The 15,588-nt window shown below is 39.1% G+C and overlaps 1 protein-coding gene across 1 annotated transcript in view; it reads right to left on the bottom strand.

The window, feature by feature from the left end:
- The window catches only part of LOC122724818 (golgin subfamily A member 5-like), a 130,174-nt gene that overhangs the window by 94,183 nt on the left and 20,403 nt on the right, over positions 1–15,588 (bottom strand). Inside the window, exon 3 of the mRNA XM_043960679.1 lies at positions 14,791–15,189. Within this exon, the coding sequence (XP_043816614.1) occupies positions 14,791–15,189 (399 nt within the window). The remainder of the gene's footprint in view (positions 1–14,790; positions 15,190–15,588) is intronic.

The following is a 15,588-nucleotide window of genomic DNA, read 5'->3' as shown; positions in this document are numbered from 1 at the left end:
AATATTCTTGAATTTAAACTAATTAAAGTGAACAATTAAAGTTTTATTTTAATTCATCATTTAAATAAATGATTGTATACACAACAAGTTTGTTTATAATGTATAAGATTTTAGGGTAAGAAAGGCACTGTCGTTTGTTTTGTGCCACATTATTTCTTTTTAACGTTCTTGACTTTAAAATAATTAAAGTGAACAATTAAATTTTTATTTTCTTTAAATATTTGAATAAATAATTGCTAATATATAACAATTTTGTTTATAATATGTAAGTGTAATATTTTAGGGTAAGCAAGGCACCGTTATTTATTTTGGACCAATAGTTTCTTTTTTAATGTTCTTGACTTTAAACTACTTCAAGTGAAAATTAAAATTTTATTTTACTTGAACATTTGATTAAATGATTACTAGTAGATAACAAATTTGTTTATAATGTATAAGTATAATATTTTAGGGTAAGAAAAGCGCTGTCGTTTATTTTGATCCCCATGGTTTCTTTTTTAATGTTGTTGACTTTAAACTAATTAAACAAGTTTTATTTTAACTGAATATTTGAATAAATAATTAGTAATAATTATTATATTTTGTTTAAAATATATGAGTGTAATATTTTGGGGTAAAAAAGGCACGTTGTTTATTTTGCACCCATCACTTCTTTTTTAATGTTCAGGCACTATTTATTTTGCGCCAAATCGTTTCCTCTTTAATGTTCTTGACTTTAAACTGATTAAACAATTTTATTTTAATTGATATTTAAATAAATAATTACTTCTAATTATTATATTTTGTTTAAAATGCATGAGTATAACATTTTGTGTAAGAAAGGCACTGTTGTTTATTTTGCGCCCCATCGTTTCTTTTTTTATTTTCTTGACTTTGAAATAATTAAAGAGAACAATTAAACTTTTATTTCAATTAAATATTTGAATAAATGATTACAAATATATTACAATTTTTCTTTATAATGTATAAGTGTGATATTTTAGGGTAAGCAAGGCACTGTCGTTTATTTTGGGCCCATCGTTTATTCTTTAATGTTCTTGACTTTAAACTAATTAAAGTGAACAATTAAAGTTTTATTTTAATTCAACATTTAAATAAATGATTACTTATACACAACAAGTTTGTTTAAATGTATAAGATTTTAGGGTAAGAAAGGCACTGTCGTTTGTTTTGTGCCACATTATTTCTTTTTTAACGTTCTTGACTTTAAAATAATTAAAGTGAACAATTAAATTTTTATTTTCTTTAAATATTTGAATAAATAATTGCTAATATATAACAATTTTGTTTATAATATATAAGTGTAATATTTTAGGGTAAGCAAGGCACCGTTATTTATTTTGGACCAATAGTTTCTTTTTTAATGTTCTTGACTTTAAACTACTTCAAGTGAAAATTAAAATTTTATTTTAATTGAACATTTGATTAAATGATTACTAATAGATAACAAATTTGTTTATAATTTATAAGTATAATATTTTAGGGTAAGAAAAGTACTGTCGTTTATTTTGATCCCCATGGTTTCTTTTTTAATGTTGTTGAGTTTAAACTAATTAAACAAGTTTTATTTTAACTGAATATTTGAATAAATAATTAGTAATAATTATTATATTTTGTTTAAAATGTATGAGTATAATATTTTGGGGTAAAAAAGGCACGTTGTTTATTTTACACACATCATTTCTTTTTTAATGTTCAGGCACTGTCGTTTATTTTGCGTCAAATCGTTTCTTTTTTAATGTTCTTGACTTTAAACTGATTAAACAATTTTATTTTATTTGAATATTTAAATAAATAATTACTTATAATTATTATATTTTGTTTAAAATGCATGAGTATAACATTTTGGGTAAGAAAGGCACTGTCGTTTATTTTGCGCCTCATCATTTCTTTTTTTATTTTCTTGACTTTGAAATAATTAAAGAGAACAATTAAACTTTTATTTGAATTAAATATTTGAATAAATGATTACAAATATATAACAAATTTGTTCATAATGTATAAGTGTGATAATTTAGGGGAAGCAAGGCACTGTCATTTATTTTTGGCCCCATCGTTTCTTCTTTAATGTTCTTGACTTTAAACTAATTAAAGTGAACAATTAAAGTTTTATTTTAATTCAACATTTAAATAAATGATTACTTATACACAACAAGTTTGTTTATAATGTATAATATTTTAGGGTAAGAAAGGCACTGTCGTTTGTTTTGTGCCACATTATTTCTTTTTTAACGTTCTTGACTTTAAAATAATTAAAGTGAACAATAAATTTTTATTTTCTTTAAATATTTGAATAAATAATTGCTAATATATAACAATTTTGTTTATAATATATAAGTGTAATATTTTAGGGTAAGCAAGACACCGTTATTTATTTTGGACCAATAGTTTCTTTTTTAATGTTCTTGACTTTAAACTACTTCAAGTGAAAATTAAAATTTTATTTTACTTGAACATTTGATTAAATGATTACTAATAGATAACAAATTTGTTTATAATGTATAAGTATAATATTTTAGGGTAAGAAAAGCATTGTCGTTTATTTTGATCCCCATGGTTTCTTTTTTAATGTTGTTGACTTTAAACTAATTAAACAAGTTTTATTTTAACTGAATATTTGAATAAATAATTAGTAATAATTATTATATTTTGTTTAAAATATATGAGTGTAATATTTTGGGGTAAAAAAGGCACGTTGTTTATTTTGCACCCATCACTTCTTTTTTAATGTTCAGGCACTATTTATTTTGCGCCAAATCGTTTCCTCTTTAATGTTCTTGACTTTAAACTGATTAAACAATTTTATTTTAATTGTATATTTAAATAAATAATTACTTCTAATTATTATATTTTGTTTAAAATGCATGAGTATAACATTTTGTGTAAGAAAGGCACTGTTGTTTATTTTGCGCCCCATCGTTTCTTTTTTTATTTTCTTGACTTTGAAATAATTAAAGAGAACAATTAAACTTTTATTTCAATTAAATATTTGAATAAATGATTACAAATATATAACAATTTTTTTCATAATGTATAAGTGTGATAATTTAGGGTAAGCAAGGCACTGTCATTTATTTTGGGCCCCATCGTTTCTTCTTTAATGTTCTTGACTTTAAACTAATTAAAGTGAACAATTAAAGTTTTATTTTAATTCAACATTTAAATAAATGATTACTTATACACAACAAGTTTGTTTAAAATGTATAAGATTTTAGGGTAAGAAAGGCACTGTCGTTTGTTTTGTGCCACATTATTTCTTTTTTAACGTTCTTGACTTTAAAATAATTAAAGTGAACAATTAAATTTTTATTTTCTTTAAATATTTGAATAAATAATTGCTAATATATAACAATTTTTTTATAATATATAAGTGTAATATTTTAGGGTAAGCAAGGCACCGTTATTTATTTTGGACCAATAGTTTCTTTTTTAATGTTCTTGACTTTAAACTACTTCAAGTGAAAATTAAAATTTTATTTTAATTGAACATTTGATTAAATGATTACTAATAGATAACAAATTTGTTTATAATTTATAAGTATAATATTTTAGGGTAAGAAAAGTACTGTCGTTTATTTTGATCCCCATGGTTTCTTTTTTAATGTTGTTGAGTTTAAACTAATTAAACAAGTTTTATTTTAACTGAATATTTGAATAAATAATTAGTAATAATTATTATATTTTGTTTAAAATGTATGAGTATAATATTTTGGGGTAAAAAAGGCACGTTGTTTATTTTACACACATCATTTCTTTTTTAATGTTCAGGCACTGTCGTTTATTTTGCGTCAAATCGTTTCTTTTTTAATGTTCTTGACTTTAAACTGATTAAACAATTTTATTTTATTTGAATATTTAAATAAATAATTACTTATAATTATTATATTTTGTTTAAAATGCATGAGTATAACATTTTGGGTAAGAAAGGCACTGTCGTTTATTTTGCGCCTCATCATTTCTTTTTTTATTTTCTTGACTTTGAAATAATTAAAGAGAACAATTAAACTTTTATTTGAATTAAATATTTGAATAAATGATTACAAATATATAACAAATTTGTTCATAATGTATAAGTGTGATAATTTAGGGGAAGCAAGGCACTGTCATTTATTTTTGGCCCCATCGTTTCTTCTTTAATGTTCTTGACTTTAAACTAATTAAAGTGAACAATTAAAGTTTTATTTTAATTCAACATTTAAATAAATGATTACTTATACACAACAAGTTTGTTTAAAATGTATAAGATTTTAGGGTAAGAAAGGCACTGTCGTTTGTTTTGTGCCGCATTATTTCTTTTTTAACGTTCTTGACTTTAAAATGATTAAAGTGAACAATAAAATTTTTATTTTCTTTAAATATTTGAATAAATAATTGCTAATATATAACAATTTTGTTTATAATATATAAGTGTAATATTTTAGGGTAAGCAAGACACCGTTATTTATTTTGGACCAATAGTTTCTTTTTTAATGTTCTTGACTTTAAACTACTTCAAGTGAAAATTAAAATTTTATTTTACTTGAACATTTGATTAAATGATTACTAATAGATAACAAATTTGTTTATAATGTATAAGTATAATATTTTAGGGTAAGAAAAGCATTGTCGTTTATTTTGATCCCCATGGTTTCTTTTTTAATGTTGTTGACTTTAAACTAATTAAACAAGTTTTATTTTAACTGAATATTTGAATAAATAATTAGTAATAATTATTATATTTTGTTTAAAATATATGAGTGTAATATTTTGGGGTAAAAAAGGCACGTTGTTTATTTTGCACCCATCACTTCTTTTTTAATGTTCAGGCACTATTTATTTTGCGCCAAATCGTTTCCTCTTTAATGTTCTTGACTTTAAACTGATTAAACAATTTTATTTTAATTGTATATTTAAATAAATAATTACTTCTAATTATTATATTTTGTTTAAAATGCATGAGTATAACATTTTGTGTAAGAAAGGCACTGTTGTTTATTTTGCGCCCCATCGTTTCTTTTTTTATTTTCTTGACTTTGAAATAATTAAAGAGAACAATTAAACTTTTATTTCAATTAAATATTTGAATAAATGATTACAAATATATTACAATTATGTTCATAATGTATAAGTGTGATAATTTAGGGTAAGTAAGGCACTGTCATTTATTTTGGGCCCCATCGTTTCTTCTTTAATGTTCTTGACTTTAAACTAATTAAAGTGAACAATTAAAGTTTTATTTTAATTCAACATTTAAATAAATGATTACTAATACACAATAAATTTATTTATAATGTAAAGTATAAGATTTTAGGGTAAGAAAGGCACTGTAATTTGTTTTGTGCTACCTTATTTCTTTTTTAATGTTCTTGTCTTTAAAATAATTAAAGTGAACAATTTAATTTTTATTTTAATTAAATATTTGAATAAATGATTACTAATATATTACAATTTTGTTTATAATGGATAAGTGTAATATTTTAGGGTAAGCAAGGCACCGTTATTTATTTTGGACCAATAGTTTCTTTTTTAATGTTCTTGACTTTAAACTACTTCAAGTGAAAATTAAAATTTTATTTTACTTGAACATTTGATTAAATGATTACTAATAGATAATAAATTTATTTATAATGTATAAGTATAATATTTTAGGGTAAGAAAAGCACTGTCGTTTTTTTTGATCGCCATGGTTTCTTTTTTAATGTTGTTGACTATTGATGACCGCTGGATTTCTTCACCCCAGAACAGGGGCTTGACCACAGCCAAAGGCCCATGACACAGAGGCCCACGTACTTGATACCCCCCAACAAGCCTGGCTCATTCCAGCTTCCGGGCCGGGCTCAACCAAGCTTCCTCACTCAGTCCAGCCTGATCCCTGACCAGCAGACCCCACTCAGGCCCAGCGTCCAGCCCAACTCTCGGCCCAGCCCGGGGTCCAGAACAGTACTCGCCAGACAGCCTGGCAGATTCGCTCGAACGTACGCATGAGGAGAATCAGAGGCCGTTACGCATGTAACAGGCAGCTGATACCCTAGTACATCCGAATCTGTATGGCAGAGACGCGTGGCCCAATCCTGGAGAGACCTTTACACGTCACCAGCAAGCAAGACAATGTATAAAAAAGGAGTCCCCTCCTCAGAAAGTTTTAAGCCTTATTCTGTAACACAAAACCCTGGAAAAACCCTATTCTATTGGATCTCAGATCATCAATTGGCGTCGTCTATGGGAAACGAAGGAGATCTTTTCATCACCGGAGTTTTCACTTTCAAAACCCACTGAGATCCACAATGGCAAACCACCAAGAAAGTAACCTTAATATTCCAAATGACTTAAGCTCCGCCCAAGAGGGGCAGCAGTTCTCTTTTTCTAGTCCTATGACGTTGAATAACCAAACACCCATCTCTCTTAATCCTTCGCCAGGCTTGGCAGGGAATACTCCCACCATGACCCTATCTAACCAAGACATTCAAACCATGGCTCTCCAGCTGCAAACCACTGCTCACTGGTTGGGGCAGATAATGCAACAGAGGGGGCTTAGCACCCCAGTAAACGTACTCCCAGTAGTGGAGGAGCCTAGAACCGATGAACCCCGACCTACCTCTATCCGCCTCCAAACTAACAACCACGATGCCGGAGAAGAGGAAGAACCGGAGGCCCGAATCCATGGGAGAAGGGCAAGAGAGATGATAGAAAATGAAGAGGTGGACGACTATTCTGCTGAAACAACCAGGGAAACGGGAACTGAAACAGAGGAGGAAGAATGTAGTTTGGGCAAAAGATCCAACCCAGAAGACGAGAAAATGAACCAAAAACTGAAAAGGTTGAAGGAGCAGCTCCTAGCCGAGCTAGGTAAGAAAGGTCAGAGTCAAACCTCCTTGCCTACTTCTTCTCCCTTCTCGAAGGTAATGCAGCAGGAGACCGTTCCCAAAAAGTTTATGATGCCACCGATGGCGGCCTATAATGGGGCTGGAAACCCGAGAGAACATGTCATGAACTATAAGACCTTCATGGAGTTGCAAACTCTGTCAGATGCCCTGATGTGCAAGGTGTTCCCAACAACGCTCTCGGGACCAGCGAGGGCATGGTTCAACAGCCTGGAGGCCGGAAGCATTAAAAGTTTTGGAGATCTTGCCCTCCGCTTCATCAGCCGGTTCGTAGCCGGGGTGCCAGCAGATAGGAAGACGAGCTATCTGGAAACAGTTAGGCAAAAAGCTGGTGAATCTCTCAGAGAGTATGTCGCCCGTTTCAATACGGAGGCCCTGCAGATTTCCGAGCTCGACGAAGGAAGGGCGGTAGAGGCCATGCAAAAGGGAACAACCTCTGCCGAGTTCTTTGGTTCTTTGAGCAGGAAACCTCCGACCTCACTGGCCGAGTTGATGAAGAGGGCGGAAAAGTACATAAGGCAGGATGACGCCTTAGTAACGAGTAGATTTGCCAAAGGGGTAGCAGGAAAAGAGAAAGCCCCGGAGGAAGGAAGGCTGGAGAAACACGAGAAGAAGCGTGGGAAGAGGCTTGAGCCATATAAGCAGGCCTGGGAAAGAAGGGATCAAAGGCCCCCCCCTCCTCCCAGGGCTCATGAACCACGAGTGCTCCCCCCTTGGGTTCCTGAGAAGCCTACTCCCCTTAACGCTTCCAGAGCCGAAGTGCTCATGGCAGTCCAGGATAATGAGTTCCTCCAGTGGCCTACACCCATGAGGACGGAAGCAGATCAGAGGAATCCTGACAAGTATTGTCAGTACCACCGGACACATGGCCACGATACAAATAACTGTTTTCAGTTAATCGCGGAGATTGAAAGATTGATAAAAAGGGGGCATCTCAAAAATTTTGTGAAGAAACCGGAGGGGCAGAGGCCTCCGCCCAGTCCGGCAGCCCAGATGCCCAGGAGAACCGGAGCTGGACCAGTGAATGATGGGTCTAGTGGGACTATTAATATGATTGTTGGAGGAACTGGAGGACGGATGAGCCGTCGAGGAAAGAAGAGAAACCGGGAAGGAGAGATCAGCAATGGCGAGGTCATGCAGATCGTTGAACACTCACCCATGGCCATCGTTTTCTCTTCAGAAGATGCACAGGGCATTCAGATGCCCCATGATGACGCGCTTGTTATTGAAGCAGTCATTCATAATTTCTGGGTGAAGAAGGTTCTGGTGGATGATGGGAGTAAGGTCAATTTATTGCCATATCGGGTTTTCCAACAGATGGGAATCCCGGAGGAACAGCTGGTTCGGGACCAGTCACCCATCAAAGGGATCGGAGGAGCACCGGTATTTGTAGAAGGGAAGGTGAAGCTGGCCCTTACCTTGGGAGAAGCACCCAGAGCTCGCACCCATCATGAGGTGTTTTTGGTGGTTAAACTCCCACTGAGTTACAATGCGATTTTAGGGAGGCCGGCGTTGTTTAGCTTTGAAGCTGTCACCAGCATCAGGTATTTGGCACTCAAGTTTCCAACGGAAGAAGGAGTGGGAATGGTTCGGGGCAGCCAGGAAGAAGCAAGGGCGGTATACTTGGCCACAGTAACAGAACCGAGCTCAACTGGAGAAGCACTCGACTCGGAAGTTCTGGAGGTCAGAGATGAAACAAAAGAAGCCCGGACAGAGCCAGTCGGAGAATTGGAGACCTTCCCCTTATCAGAAGCAGATGCAAGCAAGGTTTTCAGTCTTAACGCCAACCTCACCAAAGAACAAAAAGGTGAAGTCATGACTCTGATCCGAGGTCACGCGTCGACCTTCGCATGGAAGCCCTCAGACATGCCAGGAATTGACCCCAAAGTGATGACACACAGATTGAATGTCCTCCCCGAGGCCAGACCAGTGAAGCAAAAGAAGAGAGTAGTAGGAAGAGAAAAACAGCAAGCCACCCGGGAGGAAGTGCAGAAGTTAGAAGAAGCAGGCTTTATTAGGGAAGTAATGTACCCACAATGGTTGGCAAATCCTGTGTTAGTCAAAAAAGCCAATGGCAAATACAGGATGTGCATAGATTTTACCGACCTAAATAAAGCCTGCCCCAAAGATTGTTACCCCCTCCCTGATATTAATAAAATGGTCGATTCAACGGCCGGATTTGATTATATGTCTTCTTTGGATGCTATGTCTGGTTATCACCAAATCCCAATGGAGAAGTCGGATGAGGAGAAAACCTCATTTATAACTGAAGACGGGACTTACTGCTACAAAGCTATGCCTTTCGGATTAAGAAACGCCGGGGCAACTTACCAACGATTAATGAATAAAATCTTTAAGAACCAGATTGGCAGGAATGTAGAAGTGTATGTGGATGACATGGTGGTTAAAAGTTCAACTTTTCAACAACACATAGCAGATCTAAGGGAGATATTTGGGGTGTTAGATCAATACAGAATGAAGTTAAACCCAGCAAAATGTGCTTTTTTCATCAGGGGAGGAAAGTTCTTGGGATACATGGTGAGTGGAAGAGGCATTGAGCCTAATCCGGAGAAAGTAGAAGCCATATTGAATATGCCAGAGCCGACCTGCGTAAGGGACGTCCAGAGATTAACCGGGAGAGTGGTGGCGCTTAACCGATTTATGTCAAAGTCAGCAGAAAAGTGTTTACCATTCTTCAAAAAGTTGAGAAAGGTACCAAACTTCGAATGGACGGAAGACTGCCAAAAAGCTTTCGCGGAACTTAAGAAATATCTTAGCTCGCCTCACGTGCTCAGCAGTCCCATAAAAGGGGAAGAGCTTCTGATATATTTGGCAGCCTCAGAACAGGCAATCAGCGCGGTACTAGTAAGGGTAGAAGGAGGAGAGCAGAAACCTGTTTTCTACATCAGCAAGGTACTTAGAGACACTGAGGTCAGGTACTCGAACATTGAAAAATTGGCTTATGCCTTGTTGTTAGCAGTCCGGAAATTCAAAGTTTATCTGGAAGGCCACCAAGGAGTTGTGATGACGAACCAACCCTTAAAGAAGATCCTACGTAGGCCGGAAACTTCAGGACGGATGTTAGCATGGTCCGTGGAAATCAGCCCCTACTGTCTGGAATACCGACCTCGGACAGCAATAAAATCTCAAGCGCTGGCTGACTTCATAGCAGAATGCTCATTCAACGAGGAGAAGGAAGAATCATCCTCGGAGATGCCTAGAAAGGAAGGAGAGCGAGAGCTTTCCCAAGAATTTAGCTGGAAGCTATATGTAGACGGAGCATCAGGATCTGAGGGCAGCGGCGCAGGGATAATGCTTAAGGGGCCGGAGGGTTTCAAAGTGTGTTATGCTTTACGGTTAGAATTCAAGGCTTCTAACAATATGGCCGAGTACGAGGCCTTGGTGAATGGGATGTTGGTAGCCTCGGAAGTAGGGGTAACCGACCTCGAAGTAAATAGTGACTCTCAAATGGTGATCAACCAGGTAACGGGGGTATATCAAGCCAGAGACCCCATCATGCAAAATTATCTTGATAAAGTAAAAGCCATAGAAGCCGAGCTCGCAGAACGGGGAGTTATTGTCAGATTTCAAAGAATACCTCGGGATGAAAATGAGGAGGCAGACCTGCTTAGTCGATTGACCAAAGAAGAATTAGAGCAGCTCCCTGACGACGTATACATACAGCATATCCGCACACCTGCTTTCAAGAAGACAAACACGGTACTGCAGGTGGACCAGAGCCCAACTTGGATGAGCCCCTATCTGAAATATTTGGAGAAGGGCGAACTCCCTGAAGATAAAGACGAAGCCAGAAAGATAGCAGCTCGAGCTGCCAATTACCAAGTAATAAGGGGAACTTTGTACAGAAAGGGGAAGTCCAGCCCATGGCTCCGGTGTGTAAGTCCGGAAGAAGCTGCAAGGGTAATGGAGGAAATACATAGAGGCCTATGTGGGGCTCACGAGGGAGCAGGGACATTAGCTAACAAAATATTCAGGCAAGGATACTACTGGCCTACTGTTAAGAAAGAAGCAGAAGAGTTTGTCCGAAGGTGCGACGTATGTCAGAGATTTGCCAATGCCATCAGGACCCCTGCCACTCCTCAAGCAAGCATATCCAGTCCATGGCCTTTCTCACAATGGGGAATTGACATCCTGGGACCTTTCCCCAAGACTACGGGGCAAAGGAAATTTGTAGTAGTGGCTGTGGAATACTTCTCGAAATGGCCAGAGGCAGAAGCAATAGCAACAATCACAGCCAGAAAAATGATAGATTTTGTATGGGGGCATGTCATCTGCAGATTTGGCATACCTAGAGTGCTTATCTCAGACAACGGCAGACAATTTGACTGCAGCACCTTCAAAACCTTCACGACGAACATGGGCATATGGCATAAGTTCTCCTCCGTGGTCCATCCTCAGACCAATGGTCAAACGGAAGTCACTAACAGAGCAATCCTCCAAGGATTAAAAAAGCGGCTGGACGGTGCAAAGGAAAACTGGGCAGAAGAACTCAATAGTATCCTATGGGCACTCCGAACTACTCCCAGAGCACCCACTAAGGAAACACCGTTCGCACTCGCTTACGGTACAGAGGCCGTAGTTCCAGTTGAATTACAGATCCCCACTCATCGAGTTCAATTTCTCAGTGAGGACACCAATGGGGACAAGTTAAGAAGCAACCTGGATGCTCTTGAAGAAGTTAGGGAAGAAGCACAAGTCCGAACTGCTGCTTATCAACAACGAGCGGCAAGATATTATAATCAAAAGGTCAGAGAAAGAAGCTTAAAGGTGGGAGACCTGACTTTAAGAAACTTGGAAGCTACAGGAAAAAGAGCAGCCGCAGGCAAGCTAGCACCGACCTGGGAAGGTCCATTCAAGGTGACAAAAGTGGTTAAGCCCGGGGTATACCGAATTGAAGATATGCAAGGAAACCCCGAGCCCCACGCCTGGAACATCCAGCACTTAAAAAGGTACTTCCCTTGAAATATATGTAAAGAAAAATATTGTACTCTGAAAGGCACAAATAAATAAAATAACGCCATTCTTTACGCAATGATGTTATCTCCATTAAGAGTGTTACTTCTCTTTGAAAAAGAAAGAACAAAACTAGAAGACCTCCTTGAGACATAGAGACCTCCTGGAGGTAGAAGACCGGGATCCCCAAGATCTCCCGGACACAAGACCAGGATCCCCAAGATCTCCTGGCAAAAGAAGACCTCCTTGAGACATAGAGACCTCCTGGAGGTAGAAGACCGGGATCCCCAAGATCTCCCGGACACAAGACCAGGATCCCCAAGATCTCCTGGCAAAAGAAGACCTCCTTGAGACATAGAGACCTCCTGGAGGTAGAAGACCGGGATCCCCAAGATCTCCCGGACACAAGACCAGGATCCCCAAGATCTCCTGGCAAAAGAAGACCTCCTTGAGACATAGAGACCTCCTGGAGGTACAAGACCAGGATCCCCAAGATCTCTTGGCAAAAGAAGACCTCCTTGAGACATAGAGACCTCCTGGAGGTACAAGACCAGGATCCCCAAGATCTCCTGGCGAAAGAAGACCTCCTTGAGACATAGAGACCTCCTGGAGGTAGAAGACCGGGATCCCCAAGATCTCCCGGACACAAGACCAGGATCCCCAAGATCTCCTGGCAAAAGAAGACCTCCTTGAGACATAGAGACCTCCTGGAGGTACAAGACCAGGATCCCCAAGATCTCCTGGCGAAAGAAGACCTCCTTGAGACATAGAGACCTCCTGGAGGTAGAAGACCGGGATCCCCAAGATCTCCCGGACACAAGACCAGGATCCCCAAGATCTCCTGGCAAAAGAAGACCTCCTTGAGACATAGAGACCTCCTGGAGGTAGAAGACCGGGATCCCCAAGATCTCCCGGACACAAGACCAGGATCCCCAAGATCTCCTGGCAAAAGAAGACCTCCTTGAGACATAGAGACCTCCTGGAGGTAGAAGACCGGGATCCCCAAGATCTCCCGGACACAAGACCAGGATCCCCAAGATCTCCTGGCAAAAGAAGACCTCCTTGAGACATAGAGACCTCCTGGAGGTACAAGACCAGGATCCCCAAGATCTCCTGGCGAAAGAAGACCTCCTTGAGACATAGAGACCTCCTGGAGGTAGAAGACCGGGATCCCCAAGATCTCCTGGCACTAGAAAACCTTACTGAGACATAGAGACCTCGGTGAGGCAGAAGACCAGGATCGCCAAGGTCGTCCCGGAATTACAAGACCAGGATAGGTCGTCCCGAAATTACAAGACCAGGATCCCCAAGATCTCCTGGCAAAAGAAAACCTTACTGAGACATAGAGACCTCGGTGAGGCAGAAGACCAGGATCCCCAAGGTCGTCCCGGTATTACAAGACCAGGATAGGTCGTCCCGGAATTACAAGACCAGGATCCCCAAGATCTCCTGGCAAAAGAAAACCTTACTGAGACATAGAGACCTCGGTGAGGCAGAAGACCAGGATCCCCAAGGTCGTCCCGGAATTACAAGACCAGGATAGGTCGTCCCGGAATTACAAGACCAGGATCCCCAAGATCTCCTGGCAAAAGAAAACCTCCCTAAGACATAGAGACCTCAGTAAAGAAGAAGACCGGGATCCCGTAGAACTCCCAGAAAAACAAAATCAAGGATAGCCGGTGAGGCCCCAAGGTCACCCCGGCACAGCCAGGATCTCGTAAGACCTCCTGACGGTAAGAACAGTTGGTGAAGGACTTCAGGGCCCCCCCCCCCCAAAAAAAAAAAAAAAAAAAAAAAAAGGTCGAGCTCCCAGCTCGGACCAATAAGCCCAAAACCGAGCTCCTAGCTCGGATAGAAGATCAAGATACGAAAGCCAAAAACAAAGGCCGAGCTCCCTCCATAGAAGAACTCATAAATCCTTAGGAGGATACTGAGGCTATAATCAGAAGCCTAAATCAGTTTATTTAAAATAAATATACAAAGTCACAACGAAGAAAGAAGGACTAGAAGTCAAAAACTAGCATGACAGTTGCCATCAAATGGGTACGAGATTTGATCTCTCAGACGACAGCTAAGAGCTGAACTCACAACTTAAGATTAATTTAGAGCTTCTGAATAAACATATGCAGTCTACATTACACATACGAAGAGTAAAGATAAATGTCAAAGAATATGAAAAACAAAAAGGAAACTAAGATTCCATTAATAACTATTACAATTTATTTCTCCGGTGAGGAAGGAGGATGAATAGTCCTTAAAGGACTTACATCAATAAGAACACCCTCACTATTTCTATTTACAGCCACCCCTGAAGGAAGCTCGGTGTCCTTCGGACCAGAACTCTCAATAGTAGGGGCAATTTCTGACCCAGGATGAAGGCCTTCTTTCACAAAATCAAGATCGTCCTCCTCTGACCCTAGCTCGGATCCCTCTGAAGAAGACTCAGCTGGCCGATCTCGGTCCCTCCGGCAATCTCCTCGGGGCAAAGGGAAATCATCCTCCCCGTATAGCACTGACTCGCCATCTGAGTCCACTTCGCGCCTACGAAGCTTAGCCAAAGGAATATCAGGAGCCTGTCTAGCTTCTCTTAAACCGCGATTGTAGCCAGTTACATACATGCGGTAGGCCTTATCAAAGATAGCTTGTTTCATTTCACTAGAAGCTTTATACTCATCAAGATGTTCTTCACAAGCCTCGGCTACAAATTCCTCAAACTCAGAAGAATCTTTGTAGTCCTGCAGATGAGCTTCACAGGCCCGCTCAATTTTACCCTTTAGCTCATCAGACTCCTGATACTCCGCTATGTACTGATCGCGCTTCAGCTGAGCCTTCCCTTCGGTATACTTTACCACCTCAAGCAGGGCTAAACATTTACGTTCCAAAACTCTGACTTCATTTTTCAGCTGTTGTTGGCGAAGGTCGAACTCTTCAGCCGAGGAAGTCAAGTCTCTGATACGATCAGAGCTTGTGCCCAACTCCTGCTCAAGGACCTGCACCCGAGCTAAGGCCATCTCTTTCTGAGCCTTTACTTCCTCCAGATGAGTCTGAAGTCCTTCGAGATCAGCCTTTAAGGCATCAAATTGGCGCTGGACTTCAGCTTTCTGGCTAACGGCCTCATCTCTCTCCTTGAGAGCCTCTGTCATAGAGGACAGCTGCTCTAGCACTCCTCTACAGCGAACCTCCAAGGTAGCTGCCCTCTCATCAGCCTCCTGGAGAACATTGCGAGTCCGAGACAACTCATCTTCTAAGGACGAGGTATGCTTTGCCGTCTCGGCTGTTTTCTCTTCAGCCTTTTTGAGGGCCTCCAACGCAGAATGCAATTCCACCTGGAGGGACTGGATCTGCTCCCGAGCAGCTACCAAATTGCCCCTCGCATCACTGGTGGCAGATATATTCTCTCCAGACGTGCCTCTTCAATTCGGCGATCCACGGACTCCCGGAGGGAGCGATCACGGATATCCACCTCCATAAAGAGGCCCGTCACCTAACATGAAAAAGCAACCATCAAGAAAAAGAGACAAAGCAAACTGAAAGGAAGGGGAAAAATGACTTACCATTAGAAGCATCTCCCTAATGGACGATCCGAGCTCCTCACGAGAGCGAGACTGGAAGGATGCTTGCTCCTTGGTAAAGCTGGCTAAAAGGCCGGTCAGAGCAAGAAGGCGTGGATCCGAGGCCTCTGTGGCTCCACCAAACATTTGCTCCCTAAGAAGGTCGGCAACAGCACTGGCCGGAGACTCGGATGTAATACCCG

This window comes from Manihot esculenta, chromosome 10 (assembly GCF_001659605.2).
Source record: "Manihot esculenta cultivar AM560-2 chromosome 10, M.esculenta_v8, whole genome shotgun sequence".
NCBI lineage: Eukaryota > Viridiplantae > Streptophyta > Magnoliopsida > Malpighiales > Euphorbiaceae > Manihot > Manihot esculenta.
This window is presented reverse-complemented; position numbering and strand designations above follow the sequence as displayed.